Below are 24,402 nucleotides of genomic sequence, written 5' to 3' on the forward strand. Positions count from 1 at the left end.
GCATTTCAGACCAATGGTGACAATAAGTACAATATACATATATATAGATATATATATATAAAAAGTACAATTCTGAATTGCTTGGCTTTCTATAGATTGTTATATCAATGTGACAAATAAAGCATCTCTGTTGGCACGTGAACCTGCTTGTCAGCATTTGGCCTTTTAGTACGTACAATACTTTAAAAATCTGCAGTACACGCTGCCACTTCTCAGTGAAACATGTCATAAAACTTAACAACCATTAACTCATCAATTTTCTTGGTTGGTTCAGAGACACAGAGATGCCACAAACAGAAGTGTCTATGAGGTAAGCAGTAAGAAATGTTCCTGAAATGTGGACAGAATCTATCCAGTCCTCCTGGGTCCTGCGACTGCTAGTAGCATTACACGGCTGTTGTCTTTAGGTAGGATCTTAACTGCAATTGCCCTCAAAATGAAGTTCTAATTCTGTTTTGGTTTAGCAGCATACAGGCAACTAGATTATTCTTCACCGTACAACTTGGTTAGCTGAGATATAGAGGTGTTGCTTTCTGTTTTTGTTTTAAATTAGCATTATGCTATAATTAACATCATCAACAAAAAACCCTAATATATCATAACAGATTAAACACACAAAATACTTAATTCCAGAAGATAACCTATCATACCGCATGATGAATCCTTTCTGGTGGAAAACATCAAAAGGCATATAAGAGTTATATTATAATGCACCTTTCATATAGCAAATGTGGCTAATAACACAGCTTAAAACTACTATGATAATAAACCCCAGATCAGAAAAGGAATCCACTTTATAAAAACGCATTAACAAAAGAACCTGACATTACTCAATCTTCTGAAATGTTTGCTGTTTTAAAATAAGCACAAATTAGTTGCAAATCGCCGAGACCCATTCAGAATAATGTCCAATGCATTTCTGTTTGCAGTAAACTATGAGGCATTGTGAACAAACATTAAAACCTGATCTAAACATGGTTAACTGAAGTATGAGGTATTGTGAAACAGGAACCTTTTTTGGAATAGAGCAGTAATCACATTAAGTAAAATTGATCACATAAAAAAAATCTACCAAAAAAAATGATGTCAATAATATAATTTTCTATGAGAAAATTTAAAACCTATAACATGGCAGTATAATGACATTGTATAAACAAAAAATGACCACAAAATAGCAGCAAAACACAATGACAAAGATACAGAAAAGCAATGTTAATTTTTTTTTTTTCAATTCATGCTGGGAATTTATCCATAGCAGCTCAACAGAAAATGTGGGAGCGTATGCTCCTTTTTTTTCTCCTTTTTAAAACTTTTCTTTTTTTTTTCCTTTTTTCTTTTTTTTACAATCAACACCTTAGCGGCAGTTTCTCACATACATTTTGCCATCACATTCTCCTCAAGCATCAACTTCAACAGCTATGTCCACGTCCCTTCAGCTACCTTCTACAATAATAGATACATAGCCAAGATGTGCAAATTTTCTATTTGTAGCTAAATTTTAAAAAAGGAAGGGGAAATACACTGGATTAAGATCTTTTTTTTTTCAAGTACACCAATTGTACAGTTTTAACTATGGTCCTTTCTCGTGGTTAATGCTATTTTGAAAATATCTAGGCCAAATGTGTAACTATCTTAAAATGTCTTAAATCCTCGGGAATATGAACTTAAACTGTAATATTGAGGGTAAAAAGAAATTGTTTATTTTGTTAGAATCAAGGGGGCGATTTATTTTACAAATTATACTGGCCTTTCTGAACATCCTCTGCAATAAATATTCTTTTTAGCCTCAACTATAAATTATACATTTTAGTGTTTAAAAGCCTTCAGTTGTACAACATCTAGAGACCACTCTCAAAATATGCGTTCTATAGGTAAACCTTTTAGGTCCCTAAATTTATATTAACAAAATGAATTGGCACCAAAAAATCATCTAAATATCTTTTCTATCAAAAAGGTTAGGAAGATATCCTGGCAATTTTGTGAATGCAATTTCTCTGACTGGAATACAACCTTCAGGTGAAAAAAAAAGACCAAAAAACACACCTTTCCTCAACACCATAGTTAAATGCACTTGCTTTGCAATTCCAAGTTTGCACACAAGCACTTTATATATATATATATATTTATATATATATTTATATATAATTTCCAAACCATTCCATTTGAAGAAAAAATTCCCACACACAAAAAAAGGAAGTATTTCCTATACCTAATGAACTGAAAGTGCTTTGAAATGGAATGGTTTTACAACTTTTTTAAAGAGATAAGCTGTGGATTCAACCTGGACATAAGTAGGCTGTGTATCTTTTGGGTTAAAACTAGTATGTTTTATGTATACACAGGTAACTATAAAAAATAGGAAGGTTACAAAAATATATTATGTCACTATTGCAATTTCTCTTTATTGTTGGAACATATGTTAACGCCTTTCTCTGGCCATGCTAAGGTGGAACTCTAGAAGGCTTATGCACAGGCAATCCACAGGCAGAGAAGATTAACATATAATAATGATGTATGCTAACATATACTAATGTAAAGATTACATTAACCATTTATAAGGTGAAGAGGCTAAACCTAAGAGAATAAAATAAACATTTGCAGATGACTTATAAAGTGACTAAATGCATAAGCAAGCAAGATAGAGAAAAGCCTAGAACTGCATTAAAGCTATGCTTTTTAAAATGGAAAACGCACACACAAACCCAAAACACATAAAATCTATCTAAAAACACCCTCTTCTACTTTAAAAATGGTTGGCTTTTTAATATGCAAGAAACAAATCTAATACTCCCCTGGCGACGTGTGTTGCTTGTAATGCCTAGTCTGTAACATATATGCATGCATACATACACATATGTATGCAGCAAAGTTCCTAGAGAGATCATGCAGATACTACTTTATTTTTCTTTTTTTAAGACAGTTGGGGAATTAGGGAGGGTGGGTTGCCTGCTAAACTGATAAAGGGAAGGAAGGAATAGCAAGGAAAAAGAATGAATAACATTTTCCCTTCTGGTATAAAAAGTTCTGGAGAAAAGGTTTTCTGGGGAGATCTTGATACCAATTCCTTCTCAGATGCCCTTTCGTCATTTGCTGGAACAGCCAAGTAAATCCAATCACTGAAGTCCTCCTTAAATATTCACATCTCTAACATCAGTGGGTGTGCAGGAAAGATCAGCTTCCTCTTCAACAGTCTTTGTTTCTGAAGATACGTTGTGTTGTTGTGCCTGGCGAAGACTAGATTCAAGGAGAGATTCAATCTGTTCTTGGCAGGCTCGTAAACAATCCTGTAGATGTTTAAGAGAAAGGGGCAGGGGAAGGACAATAAAATTTTCTTTAGAAATACAGGGAACTATCATATTCTTCCAAACAAAGGGGTTAAATACCATGGCTTCCATCTACACAATGGCATTTTTTCTTGCTCTCTTCTGTTAATGAGGAAAGAGGAATTCATTCCATTGGCAAATCTCATTCTGGCATCAAAGGATACCAATCTCCATTCTCCTAACTCAAAGGCCAATTTCACTTGAGACAGTTTTCAATAGTTATTGATACTATCTTTCTTCAAAAACTTTGGACCTATTGGTTGAAGATGGTATGTAAAAGTACCTGTCTGTCTTTCAGTCCATCCATGATATTTGACTATAGGAAGAGTTCGGCCATACATATGTATATATGATTTGGAGACATTGACTCAAAGCCGAAGACATAAAAGTTAAGAAATTTATTTAATCAGCAGACCTTGCAAGCAACTCTAGCAGTTGCTTGCTACCATTCTAAATAAAGGAACAATGCTTGTCTTCATTGCAAAATGGTTACTTCCTATCTTGAAAAAAAGCTATATCGGTTGTGTTTTTTTCTGGTGTAAATAAAAAATATTAGCAGCATGGACAGGTTTTCAGGCTTCCAGAAGATTTACCTTAAAAAACAAAAAAGGTGGAGGTTGGGATAGGGCACAGGAGGAACCAATGTAAAATACTGAGATAATTATCTAAACCATCCTATCTCAAAGTAAAGTAAAAATATACAAAGTATTTTAAATCAGACATACTAATAACATAATTTCAAAAGAAGAAAAAGGATGTAAAGTAATTTTGCAACCAATCTTCACATCTACAACCTTCATAGGTGTGTAAAGCAAAGGAAAATTGAAGTAAGATTATAAGCACAGCCATGGTTTCACTTAGCAAACATTTTGCTTAACAATCAAGTTGCCAGTCTCGACTATAGTTGCTGAATAACGACTACTTGCATTGTGACTTCAAAGCTGTCTCCTGATCCAATATATTTTAGGTATATTGGATTACAATGTTTGATATCCTCCCAAAGCATGGGGAAGAATTACGACTATTGAAGATCATGGATGCTATAGACCTGGGGAACCAAACCGAGATTCAGAAGCACCAATGGGCCTATAGAACATCTCCACTAAGGTCCTTCAATCTATCCGATTCTCAACATTTTAAAAAAAAATCATTAAAAAAAACAGATCACTTGAATATTCCAAAGAAAATTACAGCCTCTGGGCTTCAAATGTCTGTCTAGAAAATAGATGAAATATAAAAAGGAATAATAGAGAAGCAGCGGCAAGATATTTTGTCACCTTAGGCAGTAACACGCACTCCAGCAGCCATTTGGTGAGGTTGTCTACAACCTACCCTCAAGATTTCAAATGGATTTGTGTAACAAGATGACCAGAGATACTCATTTATAGAAAAATGAAATTGGAGGTAATCAGGCGGGTTTCTATAAAGTATATTAAGGTTCCTGGAAATCCTGAAAGGACAAAACAAACAAAGCTCCCAAGTATCTTCCTCAAAGAATCATCTATGTATTTCATTGTATACATTTGATGGCATAAGTTGATTCCTGGTTTCTATAGCAGATCTGGAATTTCTCTGATAGAAATATGCATTATCAATTAGAAATTAAACATAGCAAACAGCCACCACCAGGTATACTCATGTTCTGGTGTAATACCTTTCTCTGTTACAACTATTGTGATAATAGTTACCTTAAAATGCACAAAATAAACAATTCCACAGTAGTTTGCTCAACTTCCTTAGCTCCCTGTTTACTCCTGTCTCTAACAAACATTGTCTCAACATGTATAACACTGTGCATTAAGAACTTTGAAGTTTTCTTTTGGGATTGCCTTTTCTGATTTAACCTATGACATGCACTAGCCCTTGTGGCGAACCCAGTCTTCCATGATAAATTGCCGTCAAAAGTGTTAGGATGTGCATGACTGAAAATGAATGTTGCTTTCCTGAGATGGTGACCTGCCTGCTGTTTTCTTTCTTTTCTGTTTCAGTTCTGCCTTCAGAGGCTTCTTGGGTGATCTACCAGCTTTTCACTGATTCTACTGCCACAAGAACTTTCTCTACCACATAGCATTGGGATAAAATAAGATTAAAAACCCAAGCTTACAATTCCCTGCAAGGCTCTTCTGAGAGAGAGGGAGGTTAATCCTACCTCTAAGCAGATCAGACCATCAGTTACAGCTCACTGAAAACAAATAACCCTTGACCTTTACTGATTTAAACTCTAGTGTAATATTTCCTCTTGACAGAGACTATTTTAACTAGCAAAAAGAAACATCCCATATCTTGTAAGTTTTTGTGCCATACATTATTTCTCTGCTGTTGGCTTTTCCGAATAAAGACATGAAGATGGGATGTCCATTATATGAAATAACACTTTTGATCATACATATTCTCCATTAAATACCAATAAATTTCAACTCCAAAGAAAGTGTAAAGGGAAGACTTCCACCATATTTGTCTTCTCTCCTCCCTTCCCCCTCTCCACACTTCTTTTCGCTTTCACAGTCTGGGAAAGTTCCGAGGTTGCCTCAACCGTAACTATACGCCATATTCAGCAATTCCATTTGGGGGAAAATGGGATACATATTTCTCTCATGGTTCTATTCTTGACTAATCAAGTGTGAAATGTTATCTTCCTAAGTTCTCTGTTGGAATTCAGTAGACTGTCTAAGATGAATATATATCCATTTGATTGACAATGAAGAAAAAATTCCCAAACCTAAAGACCAGCTGCCAACTCTATAAGTAAAATAATAGGGTGTCCAAGGCCTTATCGCTTTTGTGGTATGTTTCACAGTTCAATACACTATCAAGAAGTAAACTGTCCCTTTTTGGTTCTGCTCTTAGTAGTCAAACTGAAATTCATTTCTATGCCACTGCACTTCAGGAAGCATTCCTACCTATCCTTGAGCTAGGAAAGAAGAAAATAGCAGTCTATAGAGGTGGCTCCCATTTAATAACCCTTGTCAGGACCATCTGAACTTGCAATGGAGTGGGGGAGGTGAACAAGTAATTTCTGGCTGTTGAAATGCCATGATTACAACTTGGGTGCTCGGCATCCATCTCATGATTGTGATGTCACAGCATCCTACAGTGATATGATTGCCATTTGTGAGGTTCCATGCCAACTTCCCACAAGCAGTCTATGGAAAGCTGGAAGAAAGTTGAAAATTGCAATTATGTGAGGTTCTTGCTTAATAACTAGTGTGGGTCTCACTTAAAAGAGTAACTGGGGACAGCTGTTGCTAAGTGATTCAGTCACCACAGTTTATAACCATTTTGCTTAGCTACAGAAATTCTGGTCCCAATTACCATTTTTAAGCAAGGACTACCTGCAATGTTGATAAATTCCAATCTGCCTTTGGAATTTGAGTTGGGGATGAGAGAAAGATTAGTTCAAACTTTGTTCCTTTTACTTATAGCTTAAATCTGCATTTAACCCAATAAGGATTTTTGGAAGTAGCAAGTTAACACTGCAACTTATTTTCTCTCAAGCCATCATAAAGTAAAACACAAGATGCCTCTGAATTTTTCTATGTATCAGAAAACATGGAGAACAAGGGTGGTAGAGGGCCATATCTGGGATACAGCACTCTAAAAGTTTTATGTAATGCACACATCTGGAAAAGATATTGGGTATCAGATGACAGAATACAAATTATTGGCTGGCAGTGGCAACTTCAGAAGCTATGTCATGGAATCCTCTTTTATATATTATATTAGGTTGAACCAGAGCTATATTAAGGCAATAATATAATAACCAATATAATAACCACTGTGCTACCACAAACGCCGTGGTGACGCAGTGGGTAGAATGCAGTACTGCAAGCTAATTCTGCTGACTGCTAGCTACCAGTAATTCAGCAGTTCAATTCTCAAAGTTGACTTAATCTTCCATCCTTCTGAGGTCAGTAAAATGAGGACCCAGATTGTTGGGCAAAATGCTGACTCTGTAAATCACTTAGGGCTATAAAGCACTAGGAAGGAATATATAAATTTAAGTGCTACTGCTATCATTAAAATTGGTAATCTCTGCTTCTGCTAATAAAGCAATATATGAGAGTATACTATTCTAACCGAAAACAGTTTTTTGAAAGATCACATTTTAACGAATTTCTAACTGTTAAAATATTTTACCTGTTAAATTGTATAAATGATGTAGTGCAACAATAATTCTCTTTCACTAGGCTTTGGGATCATAATTTATTAGAGGGCTCTTCTATAACTGTATTGTGTTATCAGTTCTGTGTACTCATTATTTTTACATTGTTTTATTATGTGTTTGTGTTAACAATTAGTTTTGTTTTTAATTTGTCTAAGTTGCCCAAAGTCTCAAGAACTCCAGTAAAATAACTATAAAATAGACTTCAATTTCACTCTCCAACCTTCATGACCATCATATCTGATAAAGAACATGAGGATGGAGCACAGAAAGAGTGGCTGTACTTTCATGCTTCTTCCTCCATACTCCGTACATGAAAGGAGAGATTTCAAGCAGCAATATCATACAGTAATTTAAAACATTTGTAGGCTTAAAGCTTTTCTAAGCCAGTCCTGAGTTGACATCAAATTAGTTTGCTACTTTTACTAGTTTAAAAGATGAACATGCTTAGGTAAAAACAGTAAAAATCAAAAAGGGAGGCAGCTTTAACATTTATTGTCTATTTGGAATACAAACAAAATGTTCTATGGATGAGGAGGGCTGACAAACTCCAATTTATTAATAAACAACACAGAAACCTGATAAAACTGACTTTTGCCTGACATTTATCTGAAGGTGTGAAAATGGTCTAATAATGAGGTGAGAAGCCAAATTAATGGGAGACATTTCAAGAGACCTTATTATGGTTAGCAGACTTCTAATTACCTCAGATAAAAGCAAAATGGGGAAACTGGAGTCCTAACAATATAAATATGAATCATGAAGGAATTCCAATCAGATGCTATTACATAGTGCATTTTTTGTAATTAAAAGAAAATGTTTAATTACAAAACCTTCAAATCCTTAGCCATCTATCCTAGATAATAACTGGAAATATATTTCAAATTGTTCAAATGGAATTACTTGAGGAATGCAGCATTTTTTACATTCTGAAGTTCCTACTCAGACTTTTTATGGCACAGCTATACGATAACTGTATTATACTGGTTAAAGACCAAAATAAAGATTGCCTAAATGTTATGCCAGAAATAAATACCCCTCCCCCTCACACATATACATACATGTTTTAGAGACTATATTAACTCATATTCTACCATTCCTAATTCATCCTATAGGAATCGCAACAAAATCATCAAGAAACAAATGAGATCATCCTGTCATTGTTTTGGTAAAAAAGGAAAAAAATAGTGAATTACTGTGAATACAAGAAGTGATGTGGGTCACAGCTCCTTTAAAGTCCTGTCACATGACTTCAAATTATCATGAGCTAGGTACAAAAATGTCTGAATGTTGAGAAAACTGCTGTTGCTTTGTATAAATGCTTGGGTCTAGATTAGCAGATTTGCACAGCATTGTGATAACTGAAGGGATTGTGGGGCTTGAAATCTAACACATCTGTGTGCACCAGGTTGTGGAAGGCTGTTCAAAGGCAGTTCTCATGTGCCTGCGTAAGAGTTTAGTTAAGAAGTAAAACATCACTAGATTTATTTTTTCTCTTTTTATAAGAATAATATGGCATTCTAGCCTAAAATTAAAACAGCTCTTCTGTGAGTAGCACACCTTTCCAGGTAAAGTGGAAAACACCTTCCTCAGGACGAATGAAATCCATAGACTGAGGCCCTTTGTTCTCAGTGATAAAGCTCCTCTTTGAAAAGGTAGCTTTGCCCTTGATCACGTTATATGGAAAGGCACTGTTACACCTGGTCAGAAACATGTCATGCGACAGGGTCTAACACAAACTTAGAAATCAAGCATGCTTAAATATGATTTTCTTTTGAATTCAAGATAAGTGGCTGAAAGCTCAGATGGAATTTTGAGAATATGCGTCGGGGCAAAATGGCTTCTACTGAAGACATGGCTGTTCACAAAATGGCTGCCATATGGTAGGCATGGCCAAGCCCAAAACAGTCACCGCTCAGAAAGTAAATTAGACTCCTGCAAGATGCTCTCTACCATCCCACTGACACTTTGTAACATCATCATCATAACTCCACAGCACTTCTCAATAGGCTAGCTTCTCATTATATTTTACTAGAAAAACATTTTTAAAAAGTCACCTTGGAAAGGATTTTAACAGGCATTATTTCAGACTCCAGGAGTAACAGTGGTCCCTGCATGCACCACGTTGCCTACCATGTTGTGCTATTACCAATATAGTAAATCAGTTCTGCTAATTTTCCAGGAAAGAACTAAACTAAACTGCTTGTGAGTTGCTAGAACAATTCTGCTCTCTTATCTGAACATTTCAGGCAGCCCAAGATTTCCACAGCAAATTCACAGTTGAAAAATGAACATTTTAAAGATGTCTTTCCCCCAAAAAACCCCATTCTATTAAAATATATGAAATTTGAGAATAGCTGATGAAGTTGCAGATGAAGACCTCTATATACTAAGCACTATCTTTGCACATCATCAAACATAACTGCTTAATTCAGAAGTCCTGCAAAGGCTTTGATAAAAGGAACTGAATAAACATAAGTTTTGGCTAAATTGCATCATAACATCTTGAACACATGTAGGCTTTTAGACAGAACACTCTTGGCAAGGCTGCCATAATCCAGTGTGGAAACTGTGCAATGCATAAAAGTGCCACGTGGGGTGGGGTGGGATGCCAGTTGCAAAAGGGGGGACGGAGGAAGAGAGAAATGTTCACTAATCCTGAACATGTACAATTGACCACGGAGACAGAATCTATGCCATGACATAACTACATTTAATATTTTTTTGAATATGAAAAAAATCAATTGTGGAATTCTGCATAAGGTGCCTTGTATGTTAGCAGTGACCCTGATTCTTAGCATTATTATCTATACCCTATACTATAGGGCGGGATATAAATTCAATAAATAATAATAATAATAATAATAATAATAATAATAATAATAATAATAATAATAATAATAATAATAATAATACTTGTACTATAGTAGCACTAAAACATATTTTTCCATGCTTGATTATTTTTCATCCTTGTAATGGAGACTATGGAGGACAGGACAGCCTTCAAATAGAGAAAATTATGAGTATATCAGAACAAGGTGACTATTAACAAAGCCTGGTCTGAAGGATCTTAAACATGACCCCAAAATATATTGCCTTGCTCTCAGTGGAATGCAATTTCTATTAAACTAAACACATCTTTATGAAACTTATTTGGTCCCAATTGGGAAACATGTTGAAGGCCTACAAGGTAGCAGAAGCTTGTCCCAAAAATGGCATTTTGAATTGTACACGCTGCTTGCCCTAGTTTAACTCTATTTAGCCACTCTTTTGCTGCACTTAAGTGATGAATTCAGGAGCGTTGCGGTTCCTGGTTTTTTACACTAAATGCTCTTAATTCTGATAAAAAATTTCCCTCAATCTATGTCAAAAAATTAAGGATGTGTGTACATGAAAGAGAATTGTTTGAGAAATACTATAATAAACAAAACTGGCCATCAAAATGCCTCAATATATTATTCCTTGTGAGACCTTAAAATGTTTAAGAGGGTCTGTGATTGTTCTCTATCCACAATTCTCAGGGAAAGACCCTGAGAGGAGGTTGGGGGAAACACACAATGGGCACCTCAGAACCTGCTTAGAAGAGAAAGCTCCTGGAAAAGAGAGGTAAGGGTTTCTTAGTTGGTCTCCTCCACGCCACACAATGCCATTACTAGCTGTCCTGTGAGAAGGATCTTCAAAATTTGGTTTTAAATTATATATACTGCATTTTTATTTAAAAATGCTCTTACTGTTGGCAAGAAAGACACTTAGGGACAACCGCTATAGCTGGATTGTAGCAATATTTTAAGGATATAGGATGGTTTTGGCTGTGTGCTCAGGATTTGGATGCAAAACCATAAGGCTGATTTTATTTGATACATTGTTGGCATTTGGAGACCTCACAAGAACTTATTTCAAGCATCTATTTACTGGGTTTTCACATTGTTCCAAAACAAAGCTAAACTTTGTCTTAAGTTCACACACCATTATAGCATGGATCATTGACTTTAGGTCTCCCTTGTAGGCGCCTTTCCTGCCCATTCATTCATGAAAGGTTTATTGCTCACCAGTTACTGATGAGCATCTCCAGGAAGCTTTGGGGTGGGGAAGCAGGAAAAGAACCATCCAGGTTTTCACAAAATTATGGGACATATATTTTTGGGCATTTTAATAGAGGGAGGCTGAGGAAGAAGTAATTCAGCATTATTTTCTGTAGTCTCAAATAGTAAACCAATTATATAATTAGAATGCTCTTAGGATGGCAGTCTTCTCCCTTTTAACCATTTAGTAGTAGAGAATCTTCACCGTAATTACATAGAATTAAAAATACTATTAAATTTGCTCATTGCAATAACTACGTTCCTCCTATTTTAAGTGCTGCTTTCTTCTGCAGTGCAATTACCTTTAAACCAAACCAATGTAGCTTTGATTCCCTTTGCTTAGACTAGTGGCGTTTTTTAGCCCATATCATATGGTAATATATCTGGTTATTAATGTATTTGAAAAACACAGCAGAAGACAAGGTGTCTTGCTGTGAAGCATTCTCCTTGACTTTTTTTTCATTTTTGTATTTATAATGGAAATGTTTTAAAATTCATTTTAAAATTGTTTGCCTCCTGGAGTCAATTGCTAAAATGAGCAGCCATACAAATGAATGAATGATTAAATAAATAAATAAAGCAACCTTTCAGTTTTTTCAGGACCGGAATTCACAAATAGGTTGACTCAGCCTTCCATCCTTTCTAAGGTAGGTAAAATGAGGACCCGGATTGTGGGGGCAATAAGCTGACAAAAGTATGAAGGCTATTGCTTAACACATTGTAAGCCGCCCTGAGTCTCAGGAGAAATAAATAAATAAATAAAAATAGAACGAACACCATGTGGAGGTACACAGTTATCAATTTAAATACAAATCAGAATTCAGTGACAGCAAAATAGATTCACTTGAGGATCAAGAATCACTTACCGGATCACATTTGATAACTTTTGATAGGAAAGGTGTGAGGCATTGATAAGAGAGAAAAGAATTAGTGTTTCCAAGGTGAAGACCTTGCACTGCTGCTACCACACTACCGGCTGCAATCATGGAAGGTGGGTTTGAAATAAATTTAACATCTGTTGGAAAACAAAAAGAAAGACATTACCGTATAAACCATTGTGTATAAGTTAACACTGAAATGGTAAACAATGTAAAGGTGCAGCCTGGATAAAACACAGAAGACCCTATTCCAATATTCACAGGCATTTATGCATATGGTTATTCCTAGAACACATCCCTGGATTATTTCTGGTCTCCTATAAACATTCCCAAGTAAATCAGCCAAGAGTTAAGGGAAATTTACATTAATTATGTCTATCAATGACAAAGCATTTGGTATCTATGTTAGGACTAACAGATCTGGTAACAAAAAAAAAAAAAACCTAGAACACTAGATGGCAGTAAATAAACTGTTGCTGCCACCCAGTGGTTGTGTGGAATTCTGCAGCCTATATTTGACAGCCTCCAACAAGATAGAATGGGGATTGTGGTTAGGCCTTATTGCACCAAACCTGAAAGGTGGGTTGAAACTTGAATAAAAGGTTTTCTATTGAAAATCCTCCTCTAACTGTTGAGCATCATTTATCTTTTGATGATAGGTTTGCTGGTGAAACTAGGACAATGTGCAGATCATAACGTTGGCCACACTTTCTAAATGTTCTCCTGTTTTCTAATCAAGCATACTTTTCTTTGTGAGTGCAATGCAACGCATCGTCTGCCAGACCAATTATATATTTACTCAGAATAAAAGAACTTGGTAAAGTTTATTCTTGCAGCCCAACATATCCTGTTGGTACGTGATGAGGTATCCTCATCACATAATCTTAGTTATCTCTTAGAAAAAGGCAAACGCACCCCATCAAATTGCAATACTCTCCAATCTGTAAGTAAATATATATGTTTAAACATTCCCTTCTGCAAAGGCTTTGTTTCACACTTTTCCCTTATCAGCAAGTGCCTGCTAGCCTTGGCAATAGGGATGGTGTAGCTAAGTGAAGGGGGTCCCACAAATTGGCAGATAATCAGTTACATTCTGATGTAACACCCTGCTGACAAGAACCTGGGCCAATTTCCAAGCTGCATTGCTGTAGGTCTTGGTATAAAACCACTCCTCTGATTGATTGGCTGTAACTGCCATCAAAAATGTTATTCCTTCTTACAACAACAAAAGTAATCATTTGCACTTTTAGGCTAAAATTCCTTCTAAGGAGGAGGATTTGATTCACACATCTGACTAGGGCTAAGAAGTGGAACAAGCTTTAATATCTAATTAATATATGCTATCCTATCGGCATCAGCTTAAGAAATATTCTTAGCAACCTGTATCTGGACAATTCCTTAATTATTTCAATGCAGCTCTATGCTGCTGAGAATCCTCCAAATGATCTGAAGAGCTGTGTTTGGAATAGTTTTGATATATAAATTTTTATGACTTTTGAAATAGCATATGTCACTTAAAGATTCATGTCAGCATTTTATCACATTGCATCACGGTAATTATTTTTCTTTTGAATAGGACAGATCCAAAATGGCAAACCTACAATGAACTTCTTTCCAACATTCCACCCCCAATTTATCTATTAATTAGGTAAACTAAGGATTTTCCATTTCATTCATTCACATATGTGTGTGAGAGAGAGACGGAGGGGGAGAGGGAGAGGGAGGGAGAGAAAGAAAGAAAGAAAAAGAAAGATCTATTCCATCAATAGTAGGAATTAATTTTAGGCCAGTCAACAAAAGCAACAATTCCAAATTAACATTTTGACTGAGGGATAATCTACACTTAATATTGGTCCTTTACCTGAAGAGTGAAGGCAATTCATAATGCAGTAATATTTACAAGCGTAACATGCAATTGCACAGTCTGAAGGTGTCAAATTACATACTAAATTTATTTAATCAATTTGTTTGCCTGCCCAATTTACAACTGTTACTCTGGGTAATTAATATCAGTTCAAATTCAAGCAAACAAAAAATGACCAAAACAAAATAGATATAATACATCAAAGACCAACCATATTTTCTGAACCTTTGCAAAAAAAAAAAAAAGATTCATTTAATATCCTGGTCCTAGGAAAAGAACCATTTATTCCACAGGGGTGGGGCCATTCAAATTGTGTATGGGGAGGGGAAGTTGATGCTGTTCCACAGGATAGGCCCACCCAGAGGTCCCATCAGATGACACTTTCATAGATGGATCAAAAGCACACCTATTCATCCCAATAGATCTTTATAGGACAAACAGAGATAATCAGATGGGTGGCTCCAAAAATAACATAGCTCTATGCCTTGATGAGTGATTTTTGTGGTAACCAACATCTTGAATTGAATCTGGAAGCCTGCTGGAGGCCAATGCAGCTCACAAAGTAGTGCAGATGGCATCATGTTTGGGAACATTAAATGTGGCCTTCTGAACCAGTTGTGGCTTCCAACACAGCAGCCTATAAGGTATGCAAAGATTCCTTCAGGCAGTTTTTCCACTCTGATGCTTTACAAGTCCCAGAATTCACATACAGGCAATATTCATAGCCAATATATAATATTTGTTAAATACTGTTTAATATTTGAGGTTTTTATTTTGGAGAGGTCTGAACTGCTGCTAGTGTGCATTATGCAGACTTTGTAAGAGTTTAAGTTCCACTTTTATTTATTACAAGCATTTGAAAAATGGCTGCTTATTGAACAAATTACAAGAGACATTTTATTAATCAAACATCATTTCCCCACTTATGAAGAATTGTTCGTAGTATTTTTCCCCCTTTTGAATTAAAAAAAAAATATTTAAGAGCCAGATCTATCATAGATCATATTAAGATGATCCCACAGGGACTTTTGGGAATCCATTAAAAAAACACCTTCCTTTCAAGATGGCAATAAACGAGAACATGAATTCCTGGTCCCAGTCTTTCTTTCTGAGATGGGAAAAGTGTTAATGAAGTTTAAATGACCAGTTTGTGTCTGTCCCCATAACCACCCCATGTTCCCATAACAAGCCGCATGGACAGACTTTTTTTGTTGCGACCCAACAAGGAATTATTTGTGGCAGAGACCACTAATTTCAGCATATTAATCAGGGGGCCCCTCTTGGCTGTAATTGGATGCCCGCAAGTGAAGAGCGTGGCATCATTGTCAGCCTTCATCGCCTCATCTTGCACTATTGAACGCTCCAGAACAAGGGGGCTTCGGTGAGATGAATTAGACCTGACATAGCTACAATGGGGAAGAGGCCCCCTCAATTGAAGCACACATCCCCAGCAGCCTATCTGAGACTTCATCCAAAAAGAATAAACAACTTCAGTGTGGTTAAAAAAAAAAAAAAAAGGAGGGGTGGCGGAGGGAGAAGAATGCCAGCCACCCTGAAGGGAAGACAAAGCAGGCATCTAGGCACTGTGGCGCTTTAAAAAAAAATTCCTAACAAGGCAAGTCACCCCCTTTTCCTTTTTCAATGGAGCAGCAATTCCATCTGTCTGGAGAGCCGGGGGCTATGAATGAAAATCTTTTCATTGAGCCAAATCAAAACTCTGAACATAAATCACCGGCTGCAAGATTCAACAAGTTCCAACTGGTCACATACCTTGAGACTTCAAATTTTTAAAAGCCTTGAGAATGGAACAACTAGGGCAAGCAAGGTTTTAAAAGAGAATGACTTTTATCGGGGGAAATCAATAATAGCAATAGTAATAATTAATAGTAATGATCTTGATTATGCCTAGGCAACCAGATGAACACAATGAAAAACGGTCATGCCTGATATTTATTCCTATTAATCATTTGGCTTTTATGTGCAAGAGCTTCTCCTTAGCAATGGCCTCAGCATCGCTTTTACTCCATTATATTCCTGTTCTGATTTGCAAGTCTTTATTCGTTTTAAGTGAAACTACTCATGACTCCCGCTTTTTGCAACCCAATCCTCATATGAGCAGAAAATATTATCTTTGGTAAAAACATATAACAAAACAAAGCACTGCAAAATAATCCATTTGGGCCAGGGATACAATGGAAAGAAGAGACAAAATTCTTTTCATCATCATTTTTACTTTTAGAAAAATTTTCTCTGTATCTAACACAAAGGCATGCTCACCCTAATCTTCAATCTCTTTTTCTCTTCCCCTACCTCCATTTCATCTAAACCATTTTCTTCCAGTATTAAACTTGAGAGATGTTGTGTTGGATCTTTCTCCAGGGGGCCTCTCTACCTTACATATCTGTGCTTTAAAGAATCACGAATCGGGCAAATAGGTAATTCCTACAATGAACTTTGAATGAAACTTCCATTCGTTGCAGGAGTTTGTTATTCATCCAGATGAAAACTCGGCAAAAGAGCAACACGGACATAGAAAGTCCTCAGTGTGCAACAGAAAGACAAACATCCACATCTTGGTCTAGGTATTCCCAATTAATCTAATGACTGCTAAAGATAAATTTGCCAAGATAAAACCCTATTAACTAATGTTGATTTAGGCAAAATTCACACTGACTTCCTTGGGGTTGGGGGCTCCCTTGTTGACCTCCACACTTCCTTTAAGCTTGTGTAAAACGTTTCTAGACAAGGTTTGCATTCATCAATTCATTTTCCGGTTCTACGTATGGCCATTTAGAACAATGTTTAAGATAGGCCTCAAGACCTGCCTTCTAAAGAGAAACATAACAACGCTGACAGCAGATCAAAGTACTTGGCCCTTTGCAAGCCTCCAACCTTTGAACTATTCTTGTTTTCATCATTGTGGGACTCTTTCTGCCAGCGCCACAATCCAGGTTAAACATCCCCATACCCTAAAGAAAAGGCTGGGCAGGCATTTGAAAGAAAGAGTCTATTAAACGAACATCGTGGCGGCAAAAGAGGGTGATTAAAAAAAAGCTTTTACTTAAAAAAAATAGATGATTATATTTTTTAGAACTATTCTAAAATGTTCTAAGGATTTTAGCAGCTTGGCAAAGAATCCATTTTCCAGAAAATCTTAAACTGCCATCTCTCTTTGGTAACTAGGCTTAGAAGAAAGGTAAGCTTGAAAAATACCTAATATTTACATATTTTCTGTGGCCAGCTTTCCAAACCAGACTGCAGTGGAGAAACCATTTAAAATGGCATATTCTTTTTGATGGTTTGCTATTTTTCTTGGATATTCCCACCAATTCCATTTCAGGTGTGACATCACAAACACTGCTGAGTGTTACCTCTGGCACCAACTTGACCCTTGGAATTTATATGCCTTTCAGGTTTTCAATCTCAGATAAATCCTTGTTTTCTTGTGCCCATCTGGGATCAGATGAGTCATATACATACAAATCAATCTAAGCGATCCTGGTATGCGCGACTTTAAAACATTCAACTGGATACATCTAGAAGACCCCAATTCAGTTTGGAACAGGTTGTACGATATCCTTGCTAATCAACCTTACAAGTGTTTGAAAGAACATGCGTCCATATTGTCTTGTTCTTCCTAATTACTCTGCTTTGGCATTTTCTCCTCTCTGGCCTATTCCCACCTTTAATTTTTATTTTAATTTTTTTTTATTAAAAAAAGCAGCAGCTAGTCTACCTGGACAACGGGAATGCAGGGCTGCATTTCTGACCCCATGCTCCTGCTTGTTTGAATGGGTGTGGCAGCAGCAATCAAGGAAATGAAACAACAGCAGGCAAAGTTTGGAGGAGTTTGAGAATGCAAGCATGCGCAGACACACAGATTGCCCTTGAAACCCAACACCAGGCCTCTCTGTGAAATCCTGGAGCTTAGTCAGTGTCTCTAGCTCCTCCTGAGGCTTTAAGTGCACATGGCTGCAGCCAAGCACGTGGTCAGACTCAACCCTTAGCCAGGAACCTTTTACAGTACCCTCTTCTTGTTTCTCCTGGAAAGGAGAAACAGAGTTATAAAGAATTCAGTTGGGAAAGACAGTCTGGGGAAGAACAAGAATGAAATCAGAGGTTCCAGGGAAAACCTAACATATGTTTGTAACTCTGAATTCTTTTTAAACAGTAATGCAACAGCTTTCAAGTCCTAAGAGCCTAATGACCTTGCAGCCATTTAGCCATTCCTGCTAGCTGAGCTGGCAACGTCCTACTCTGACACTACAGATCTAAAAGCACCAATTTCAGCCTTGAAGCCATCCAGAAATGCCACTTGCAGAGGCCAACTCACCTTTAGCAAAGTAATCCAGGTTCTGGGAGCAAGCTCATGTTCTTTGCAAGCATTAGCTTTGCTGAGCTACTGCCACCCATTTTATAGTGTGCCCCTGTAAGAATTCTGGACAGTGGAAAAGGGAAGCGGGTGCATTTGCTGGGGCACATAGAAACATAACACGCCTTCGGAGAGTGCAAGGCTCATACCTGTTGCACAGAGAGCCACAAAAGTCTGGGCGTGTTTACGGATGATCTGCTTGCTGTCCTCAGCCACAGGCATTTTATTTAGAAAATGTTCAATAAAATCATGAGGAGTCGTGGCAGCCAGATTCCATTTCAGCTTATTCACCAGAAGCAGTTCCATTTGCTGGGTTGGAATGAACAGAAGAGAAGAAGGAACAAGAAAAAAAATATGTGGTTATGAAGTTCTCTGTTTATAAATAGTTAGGCAGACAAGTTGTTTTGTTGTCTTCTCACCCTGTTCTACATCACTTCAGTTTAGGCCTTCTGCTTCATCAATTTCTGAACCCTTGCCAAATTTAGCAGCAACCATTGTGCTACAGAGAAGAACATAAATAGGCAAGGTGGGTGCCTTTCTAGATGAAAATTACATAATTCTGTTCCCTTCCCCCACCATTTCCAGACACTATCATCACCCAGCTGTTTTGAACTAATGTGCATTAACTAGGCAAATTGTTCAAATTTAACACAAGAGGGCGCTAGCCACTCATTTTATCCCCCTATCTTGTTACTGTATTTTTCCTAGAGTGAATAATATGGATTTAACATATTAGGAAATTTTCATTCAATTAATCTACTGCACCATGTGGGCTGCAGCTGCCCAGGGGTTGACAAATATCCCAAGACTAAATGCATCCACTGGCTTCCCCATTCCCACAAGAAAATGGTTTGATTCTGATTCTGATGCATATTCACTTGAGAATAAACGTGGTTGAGTTCGATGGCACATGTCTTTCTATAGTGTGGTTAAAACATTGCAATTCAGCTTCCATTCAAAAATAGGGAGAACACTGTTATATATTCTATTTCATCTGGAAGTCTAATAGCTTGCATATTTAAAGACTGAAATAATTTTATGGGAAAACCACATAATCTTAAACAAAAAGTATTACCTGGGAGAATGGAATTAGTTTTTCTAAAAAAAAAAAATTAGTTCCTTCCTATAATTTGTTGCTTCCCCAATGCAATAAAAACAGGAAATTACCAGTAATTCATTAGGTTTAATGGAGTTATCAGTGTAAATACACAGTTTTTCTGCTGTTAGAGGAATAGTTTCCTTCATTTTTGAAGCCACGAACATACAAGTAGCTCCGAGTAGTTGCAAGCGGCTTTTCTTGATGGGTTCAAAAGAGAGGTATCGGTCCAAATAATTCATTGCCAAGGGGAATACTTCTTCTTCACATTTCTGTTCCTCACAAACCTGTAAGGAAGGGGGAAAATGGGGGGAAAAAGAGAGACATGCTAGAAAGCTTTTACTCCCTGAATTAAGCTGGTCTCTTTTCTTTCTGATAACAAATATATTTTGGAGAAAGAAAGCAAAAGAAAATAAAATAATCCACAAATAATTCAGCATCCTTTATTTAGTTTTTGTTTTTTTAAAAAAACTATGAAATCTGTAATGTGTAGAAGAAGTGAAAGAGAAAGTCGCAAGAGAAGAAAATGTGCTTTTCCGAAATGCGGGCGGACATTTGGACGAAAAGACCAAAATAGGGTGTCTGAAACCCCAAGATTTACCAACAGGCAACCTCAAGAAAGCAATCTGGACTTCAAAATGTTGGGGGGCATATGCCTTGGTGCCCCCTATTGGTTCCATTTGGCTTGAGTGTGGCTGATTCCCCCCCCCTTTCCTCGAGACACAAAGGTGGCGTCGAGAGGCAGCTGCAAGCTTTTTCCCCAGACGTCATCTTTTCAAAAAATATTTAAAAATATTTAAAAAATCACCAGAGCCCCGCAAATTGGCTGAAAACAACCACGAGGGGATCCTTTACTGATCCCCGTTGTGATAGAAAAGGGGGGGCTTCCAAAAAGACCTCCCCGAAATCAAACTCCAAGACCCCCCATTCCTCTTCCCTCCCTTCCTAGAGAAGCAACGTGCGACATTTGCTTGCACCCAGGGTTTCAAAAATTAATTAAAAATAGTTCGCAAGCACCCAGAGCTTCGGGAAAGGACTTAAAATATAGCCCAGTCTGTCCTGATTCTGGTAGGACTCCTTTGAAACATGTCTCAAGGGAAAAACACGAAACCCACACTATTTTTTGCCGGGCGACCTTGCCGACAAGTTTCTGTAGCAAAAGCATGTCTTCCAAAGGGGGGGGGGAGGGAAAGGAAGAGACTAAAACCACCCTATGCTCTGAACAAAGGAAAGTTTCAACCAGCAGCTCCCCGAGATTTGCAAGCCAAGATCTTGATCCCTCAGCCCGGTGGCCCCGCGGGGACCCCACTTTTCTCCGCCGAGCTTTTCCCCTTTCTAATTATTAATAAACACTTGGCCTTTGCAATAAAAGAACAAAGATGGCGCATAATACTGGCACCAGGAGCACTTGCATACGTGTCCACGGATATTAATTTAAAATAAAATCCCCATCAAATGCATGGCCAGCTTGAGGGGCCACCGAAGAACCCGGGGGCGACATTCTGGGTTCGCGGGCTCTAACGATACCGCCTTGGGAATCCATAGACCTACAAGAGGGGTGTGTGCGTTGGGGGAGGGCGACTTCGCAAACTTCCAAAACTTACTCGGGCACCCCGGCTTCTGCCCGGATTCCTGCTACAGGGGTTCCCAAAGGTCTGAATCGGGCTGACAGGGCGCGCGATCGGCATTCCGCGATCTCTCGCCCGAATCCATGCAGCCCAAGAAGGACAAGCCCGACCGCTGGGAGGGGGGCGACGGAGACCTCTCGGCAAGTTGTTTTAGGGTGCAGGAAGCGGGGCTCGGGGCTTAAAAGAGATGAAAGAAAAACGCCTAGGACACAAGGATCGCTTTATTTCTAGAAAGCCCGAAACTTTTGCGAAGCGCGTTTACCTCCAACATCCAAGTGGCCACTATTTTCCTCATATATGGTAAGATCTCCTTTTGCACGCACTTGAAGTAGGAGACGGAGGGCGAACAAGTCTCCTCCGCTTTCAGCATAGTCTGCAAGACCCTGTCATTGAGGAGGTTGGCATCTTGATAGGCTCTCCGGATGGTCTCGACTTCACAGCAGAGCAGCTGATGTTCCATGTCTTCTGCCACCGCCGCTGCCGCCTCCACCAACGCCGCCGCCGCCGTTGTTCTTCTTCTTCTTCTTCTTCCTCTTCTTCTTCTTCTTCTGCGGACTCCAAGGGCTGAGTCAGTATGTTCTGGCGCTCCCCCTGAGTCCCTCAGATGCTGCTCGCTGCTGTGGCTGCTGCTGCCGCTGCCGCTGCTACTGCTACAGCCCTCTGGAGGCTGCAAAACTTTCTAACTTCCAACAAAACTCTCCTGTATGAGTCCCCGTGTGACGTTACTGTTGTTAAGCAGAGATCAAAGCGCCAAGAGAGAATGCGAAAGAGAGGGGGAAAGGAGCGAAGCCAAAAGCAGGGGGCCGAGCCGTAAAGCCATCCCATAGGCTTCAAGTCCTTCCCCTTTGCTTAGCTGAACAGACGCAGGGCTAAATTTTAATGCAAATGCAAATGAGGACAAGGGCTCGCTTTCTTTTCTCCCCCCCACCTCCCTCTCTCTCTCTCTCTCTTTTTTTTTCTAGGGGGAAGGAGCGAAGTGGTGGGGGAAGCCCAAATGGTCTTTCCTTCTCCCCCCCCCCCCACTCCCCGATCAGGCAGAATTTCTTAAAAATGGAGAGGGCTCCGCGAGGCGAATGATGAATGAGGCTAGGCCACACACAGGCATGTTGGGGCAGAATATGGGCTGGAAGACGGGCTCCGGGTGCTTTTCTTTTCTTTTTTTCTTCAAGAAAAGGCACACCGCCGCCCCGGTTTCGCCAGAGCACCAGGATCTAGATAGCTGAGTGTTGATTTTTTATTTTCCCCCCATTTTTTTTTTAATGAGAACCCCGCCATTTTCAGAAAAGAGTTCGGAATAAAAGGGCGGTAGTTGTCAAACGCCCCCCCCGCCCCCATGGATTAAGGACTTCCTAGTGATCCAAAATATACGCCTTAAAAAAGCCTGTCCTTATCTCTCTGCTTGGTATCTTTTAATGTTGAAGGAGACCACCCTGTTCTTAAGGGCGACCCTCCGAGGTGTTGGGGACCGAGTCTGCACGAGGCTGGGCTCGAGCTACAGGATGTCACTACTGTATGCCATCTCGTCCGCGGTGGCCAGAAAAGCAGCATTATGGACCCAGGAAGGGCACTGGCTTGGTGAGAGAGTAGGAGAAGGGGGGCATTCAGCCTCCCCCCACCCAAGTACTACCCAGTGAAAATCCAAGCGTATTTAAGCAAGATGGTGGCTACAAGTTTCTTCCAGGGCACAGAGTTGGACACGAGAGAGGAAGACGAAGTGCAGTCATTTTGCCCCTGGGTTTAAGTCCCATGCAAAAACCCAGGGAGAAGTTCTCATTCATTCTTTTCAATAGGACGGTTTGGTTTTACTTCTACCATGAATTATACAGGCGGATGCATTCCGCAAACATTTTTTAGAAAGCACGTGGCAAGTGGGTTCGCAAGCCGGTGGTGGAGCAAGCTTCAGCTCTTTGCATTTAAAAATGTTCATGTCCCCGGGGTTTCAAGCACGCAAATTAATAAAACTGTATTACCTTCAGGGAATAAAAGGTGTGCAATAACCCCTGGGAGTGGCAATTCCAAGCAATCAATTAGAAGTCCCAAGCATGCCATGCTTAATATTTTTGTTAGCAAAACCGCCTTGGGAGACCCTGCATACCCAGTATTCATTTGAAATCGCAAATCTTCAACCTCCAAATGTAATTCATACTTCGAGGGCTGGGTTCGTGCTGCTCCTTTCTTTGTGTATATTATAACCTTTGCCCATGTGGTGCCTTACCCTCCTCGTGTCTACTTCTACGCCAAGTCTCAATGAGGTTTAATCCAGAATAAAAGGGCACAAATGCAATTCTCAGGCAAGGCTGTTTTATGACTTTGTTAAGAGGTAAGTGGATTCGGATCCTATGTTACTCAGCAGTAAGTTCCACTTTGTGGTGGAGCTTTCTCCCTCCCAAAACCAGAACTCAGCCTGACCTTCCTTCAAGCTGGTTGTGCGCATGTATGCCTTTAGATCTATGTCTATATGCCTTATTTTTGTCTGTGTGCACTTTTGTTTCACCATTCTAAGGGAAGCTCAGCCTCGCCTTTAGAAATGTTAAATAAACGCCCCGCAAATGCTAGACGCCTTGACATATAAACATAAAGGATATCTCTGCATAATTCCTGACCTCTGCCCCTCCCCATTGAAGCATTCGCGTTGGGAAAGGAAGCTAGCTACCTCTGCTCTCGATCCAAGCGTTTGCGTCTCCAACTTTTATTTCTTAATTTACTTTTAGTAAATAATAGTCAGTCAATAACCAGCTACGTGCACTTTCTCTCTCCCAAACAATATTTGCTTTGTAAAATCAGCTCCCTTTCCAGTGGTTTTTTTTTGTTTGTTTTTTGGAAAAGGAACACGGTGAGAGCAATGTTGTTTCTTCATTCATAAAAATGTGCATCGGTGTGGCAGGAGACCTGGATTTTTGAGACGGAGTGGTATCAGCTACAGCTTTTCCGGAGCCCCCCTCATACCATCGCCCTCCAGCTGAGACGCCTGCCCAGGAAGATTGCCTTCTGCTGCGT

General features: G+C 38.7%; 2 protein-coding genes across 2 annotated transcripts in view; one reads left to right on the forward strand and one right to left on the reverse strand.

The window, feature by feature from the left end:
• Nucleotides 1-8,072, forward strand: part of LTO1 (LTO1 maturation factor of ABCE1) — a 23,698-nt gene extending 15,626 nt beyond the window's left edge. The window contains exon 5 of the mRNA XM_034417293.3: nucleotides 5,312-8,072. Within this exon, the coding sequence (XP_034273184.2) occupies nucleotides 5,312-5,338 (27 nt within the window). The 3' untranslated portion in view covers nucleotides 5,339-8,072. The remainder of the gene's footprint in view (nucleotides 1-5,311) is intronic.
• CCND1 (cyclin D1) lies at nucleotides 2,376-22,487 on the reverse strand. Its single transcript, XM_034417291.3, has 5 exons — nucleotides 21,668-22,487; nucleotides 19,849-20,064; nucleotides 18,831-18,990; nucleotides 12,434-12,582; nucleotides 2,376-3,284 (listed from the first exon to the last, which is right to left on the reverse strand). Exons 1-5 carry the CDS (start codon nucleotides 21,863-21,865, stop codon nucleotides 3,129-3,131), a joined length of 879 nt encoding a protein of 292 aa, XP_034273182.1. The 5' UTR covers nucleotides 21,866-22,487; the 3' UTR covers nucleotides 2,376-3,128.
• Nucleotides 22,488-24,402: the final 1,915 nt, after the last annotated feature.

This window comes from Pantherophis guttatus, chromosome 1 (assembly GCF_059756535.1).
Source record: "Pantherophis guttatus breed Tessera chromosome 1, ASM5975653v1, whole genome shotgun sequence".
NCBI lineage: Eukaryota > Metazoa > Chordata > Lepidosauria > Squamata > Colubridae > Pantherophis > Pantherophis guttatus.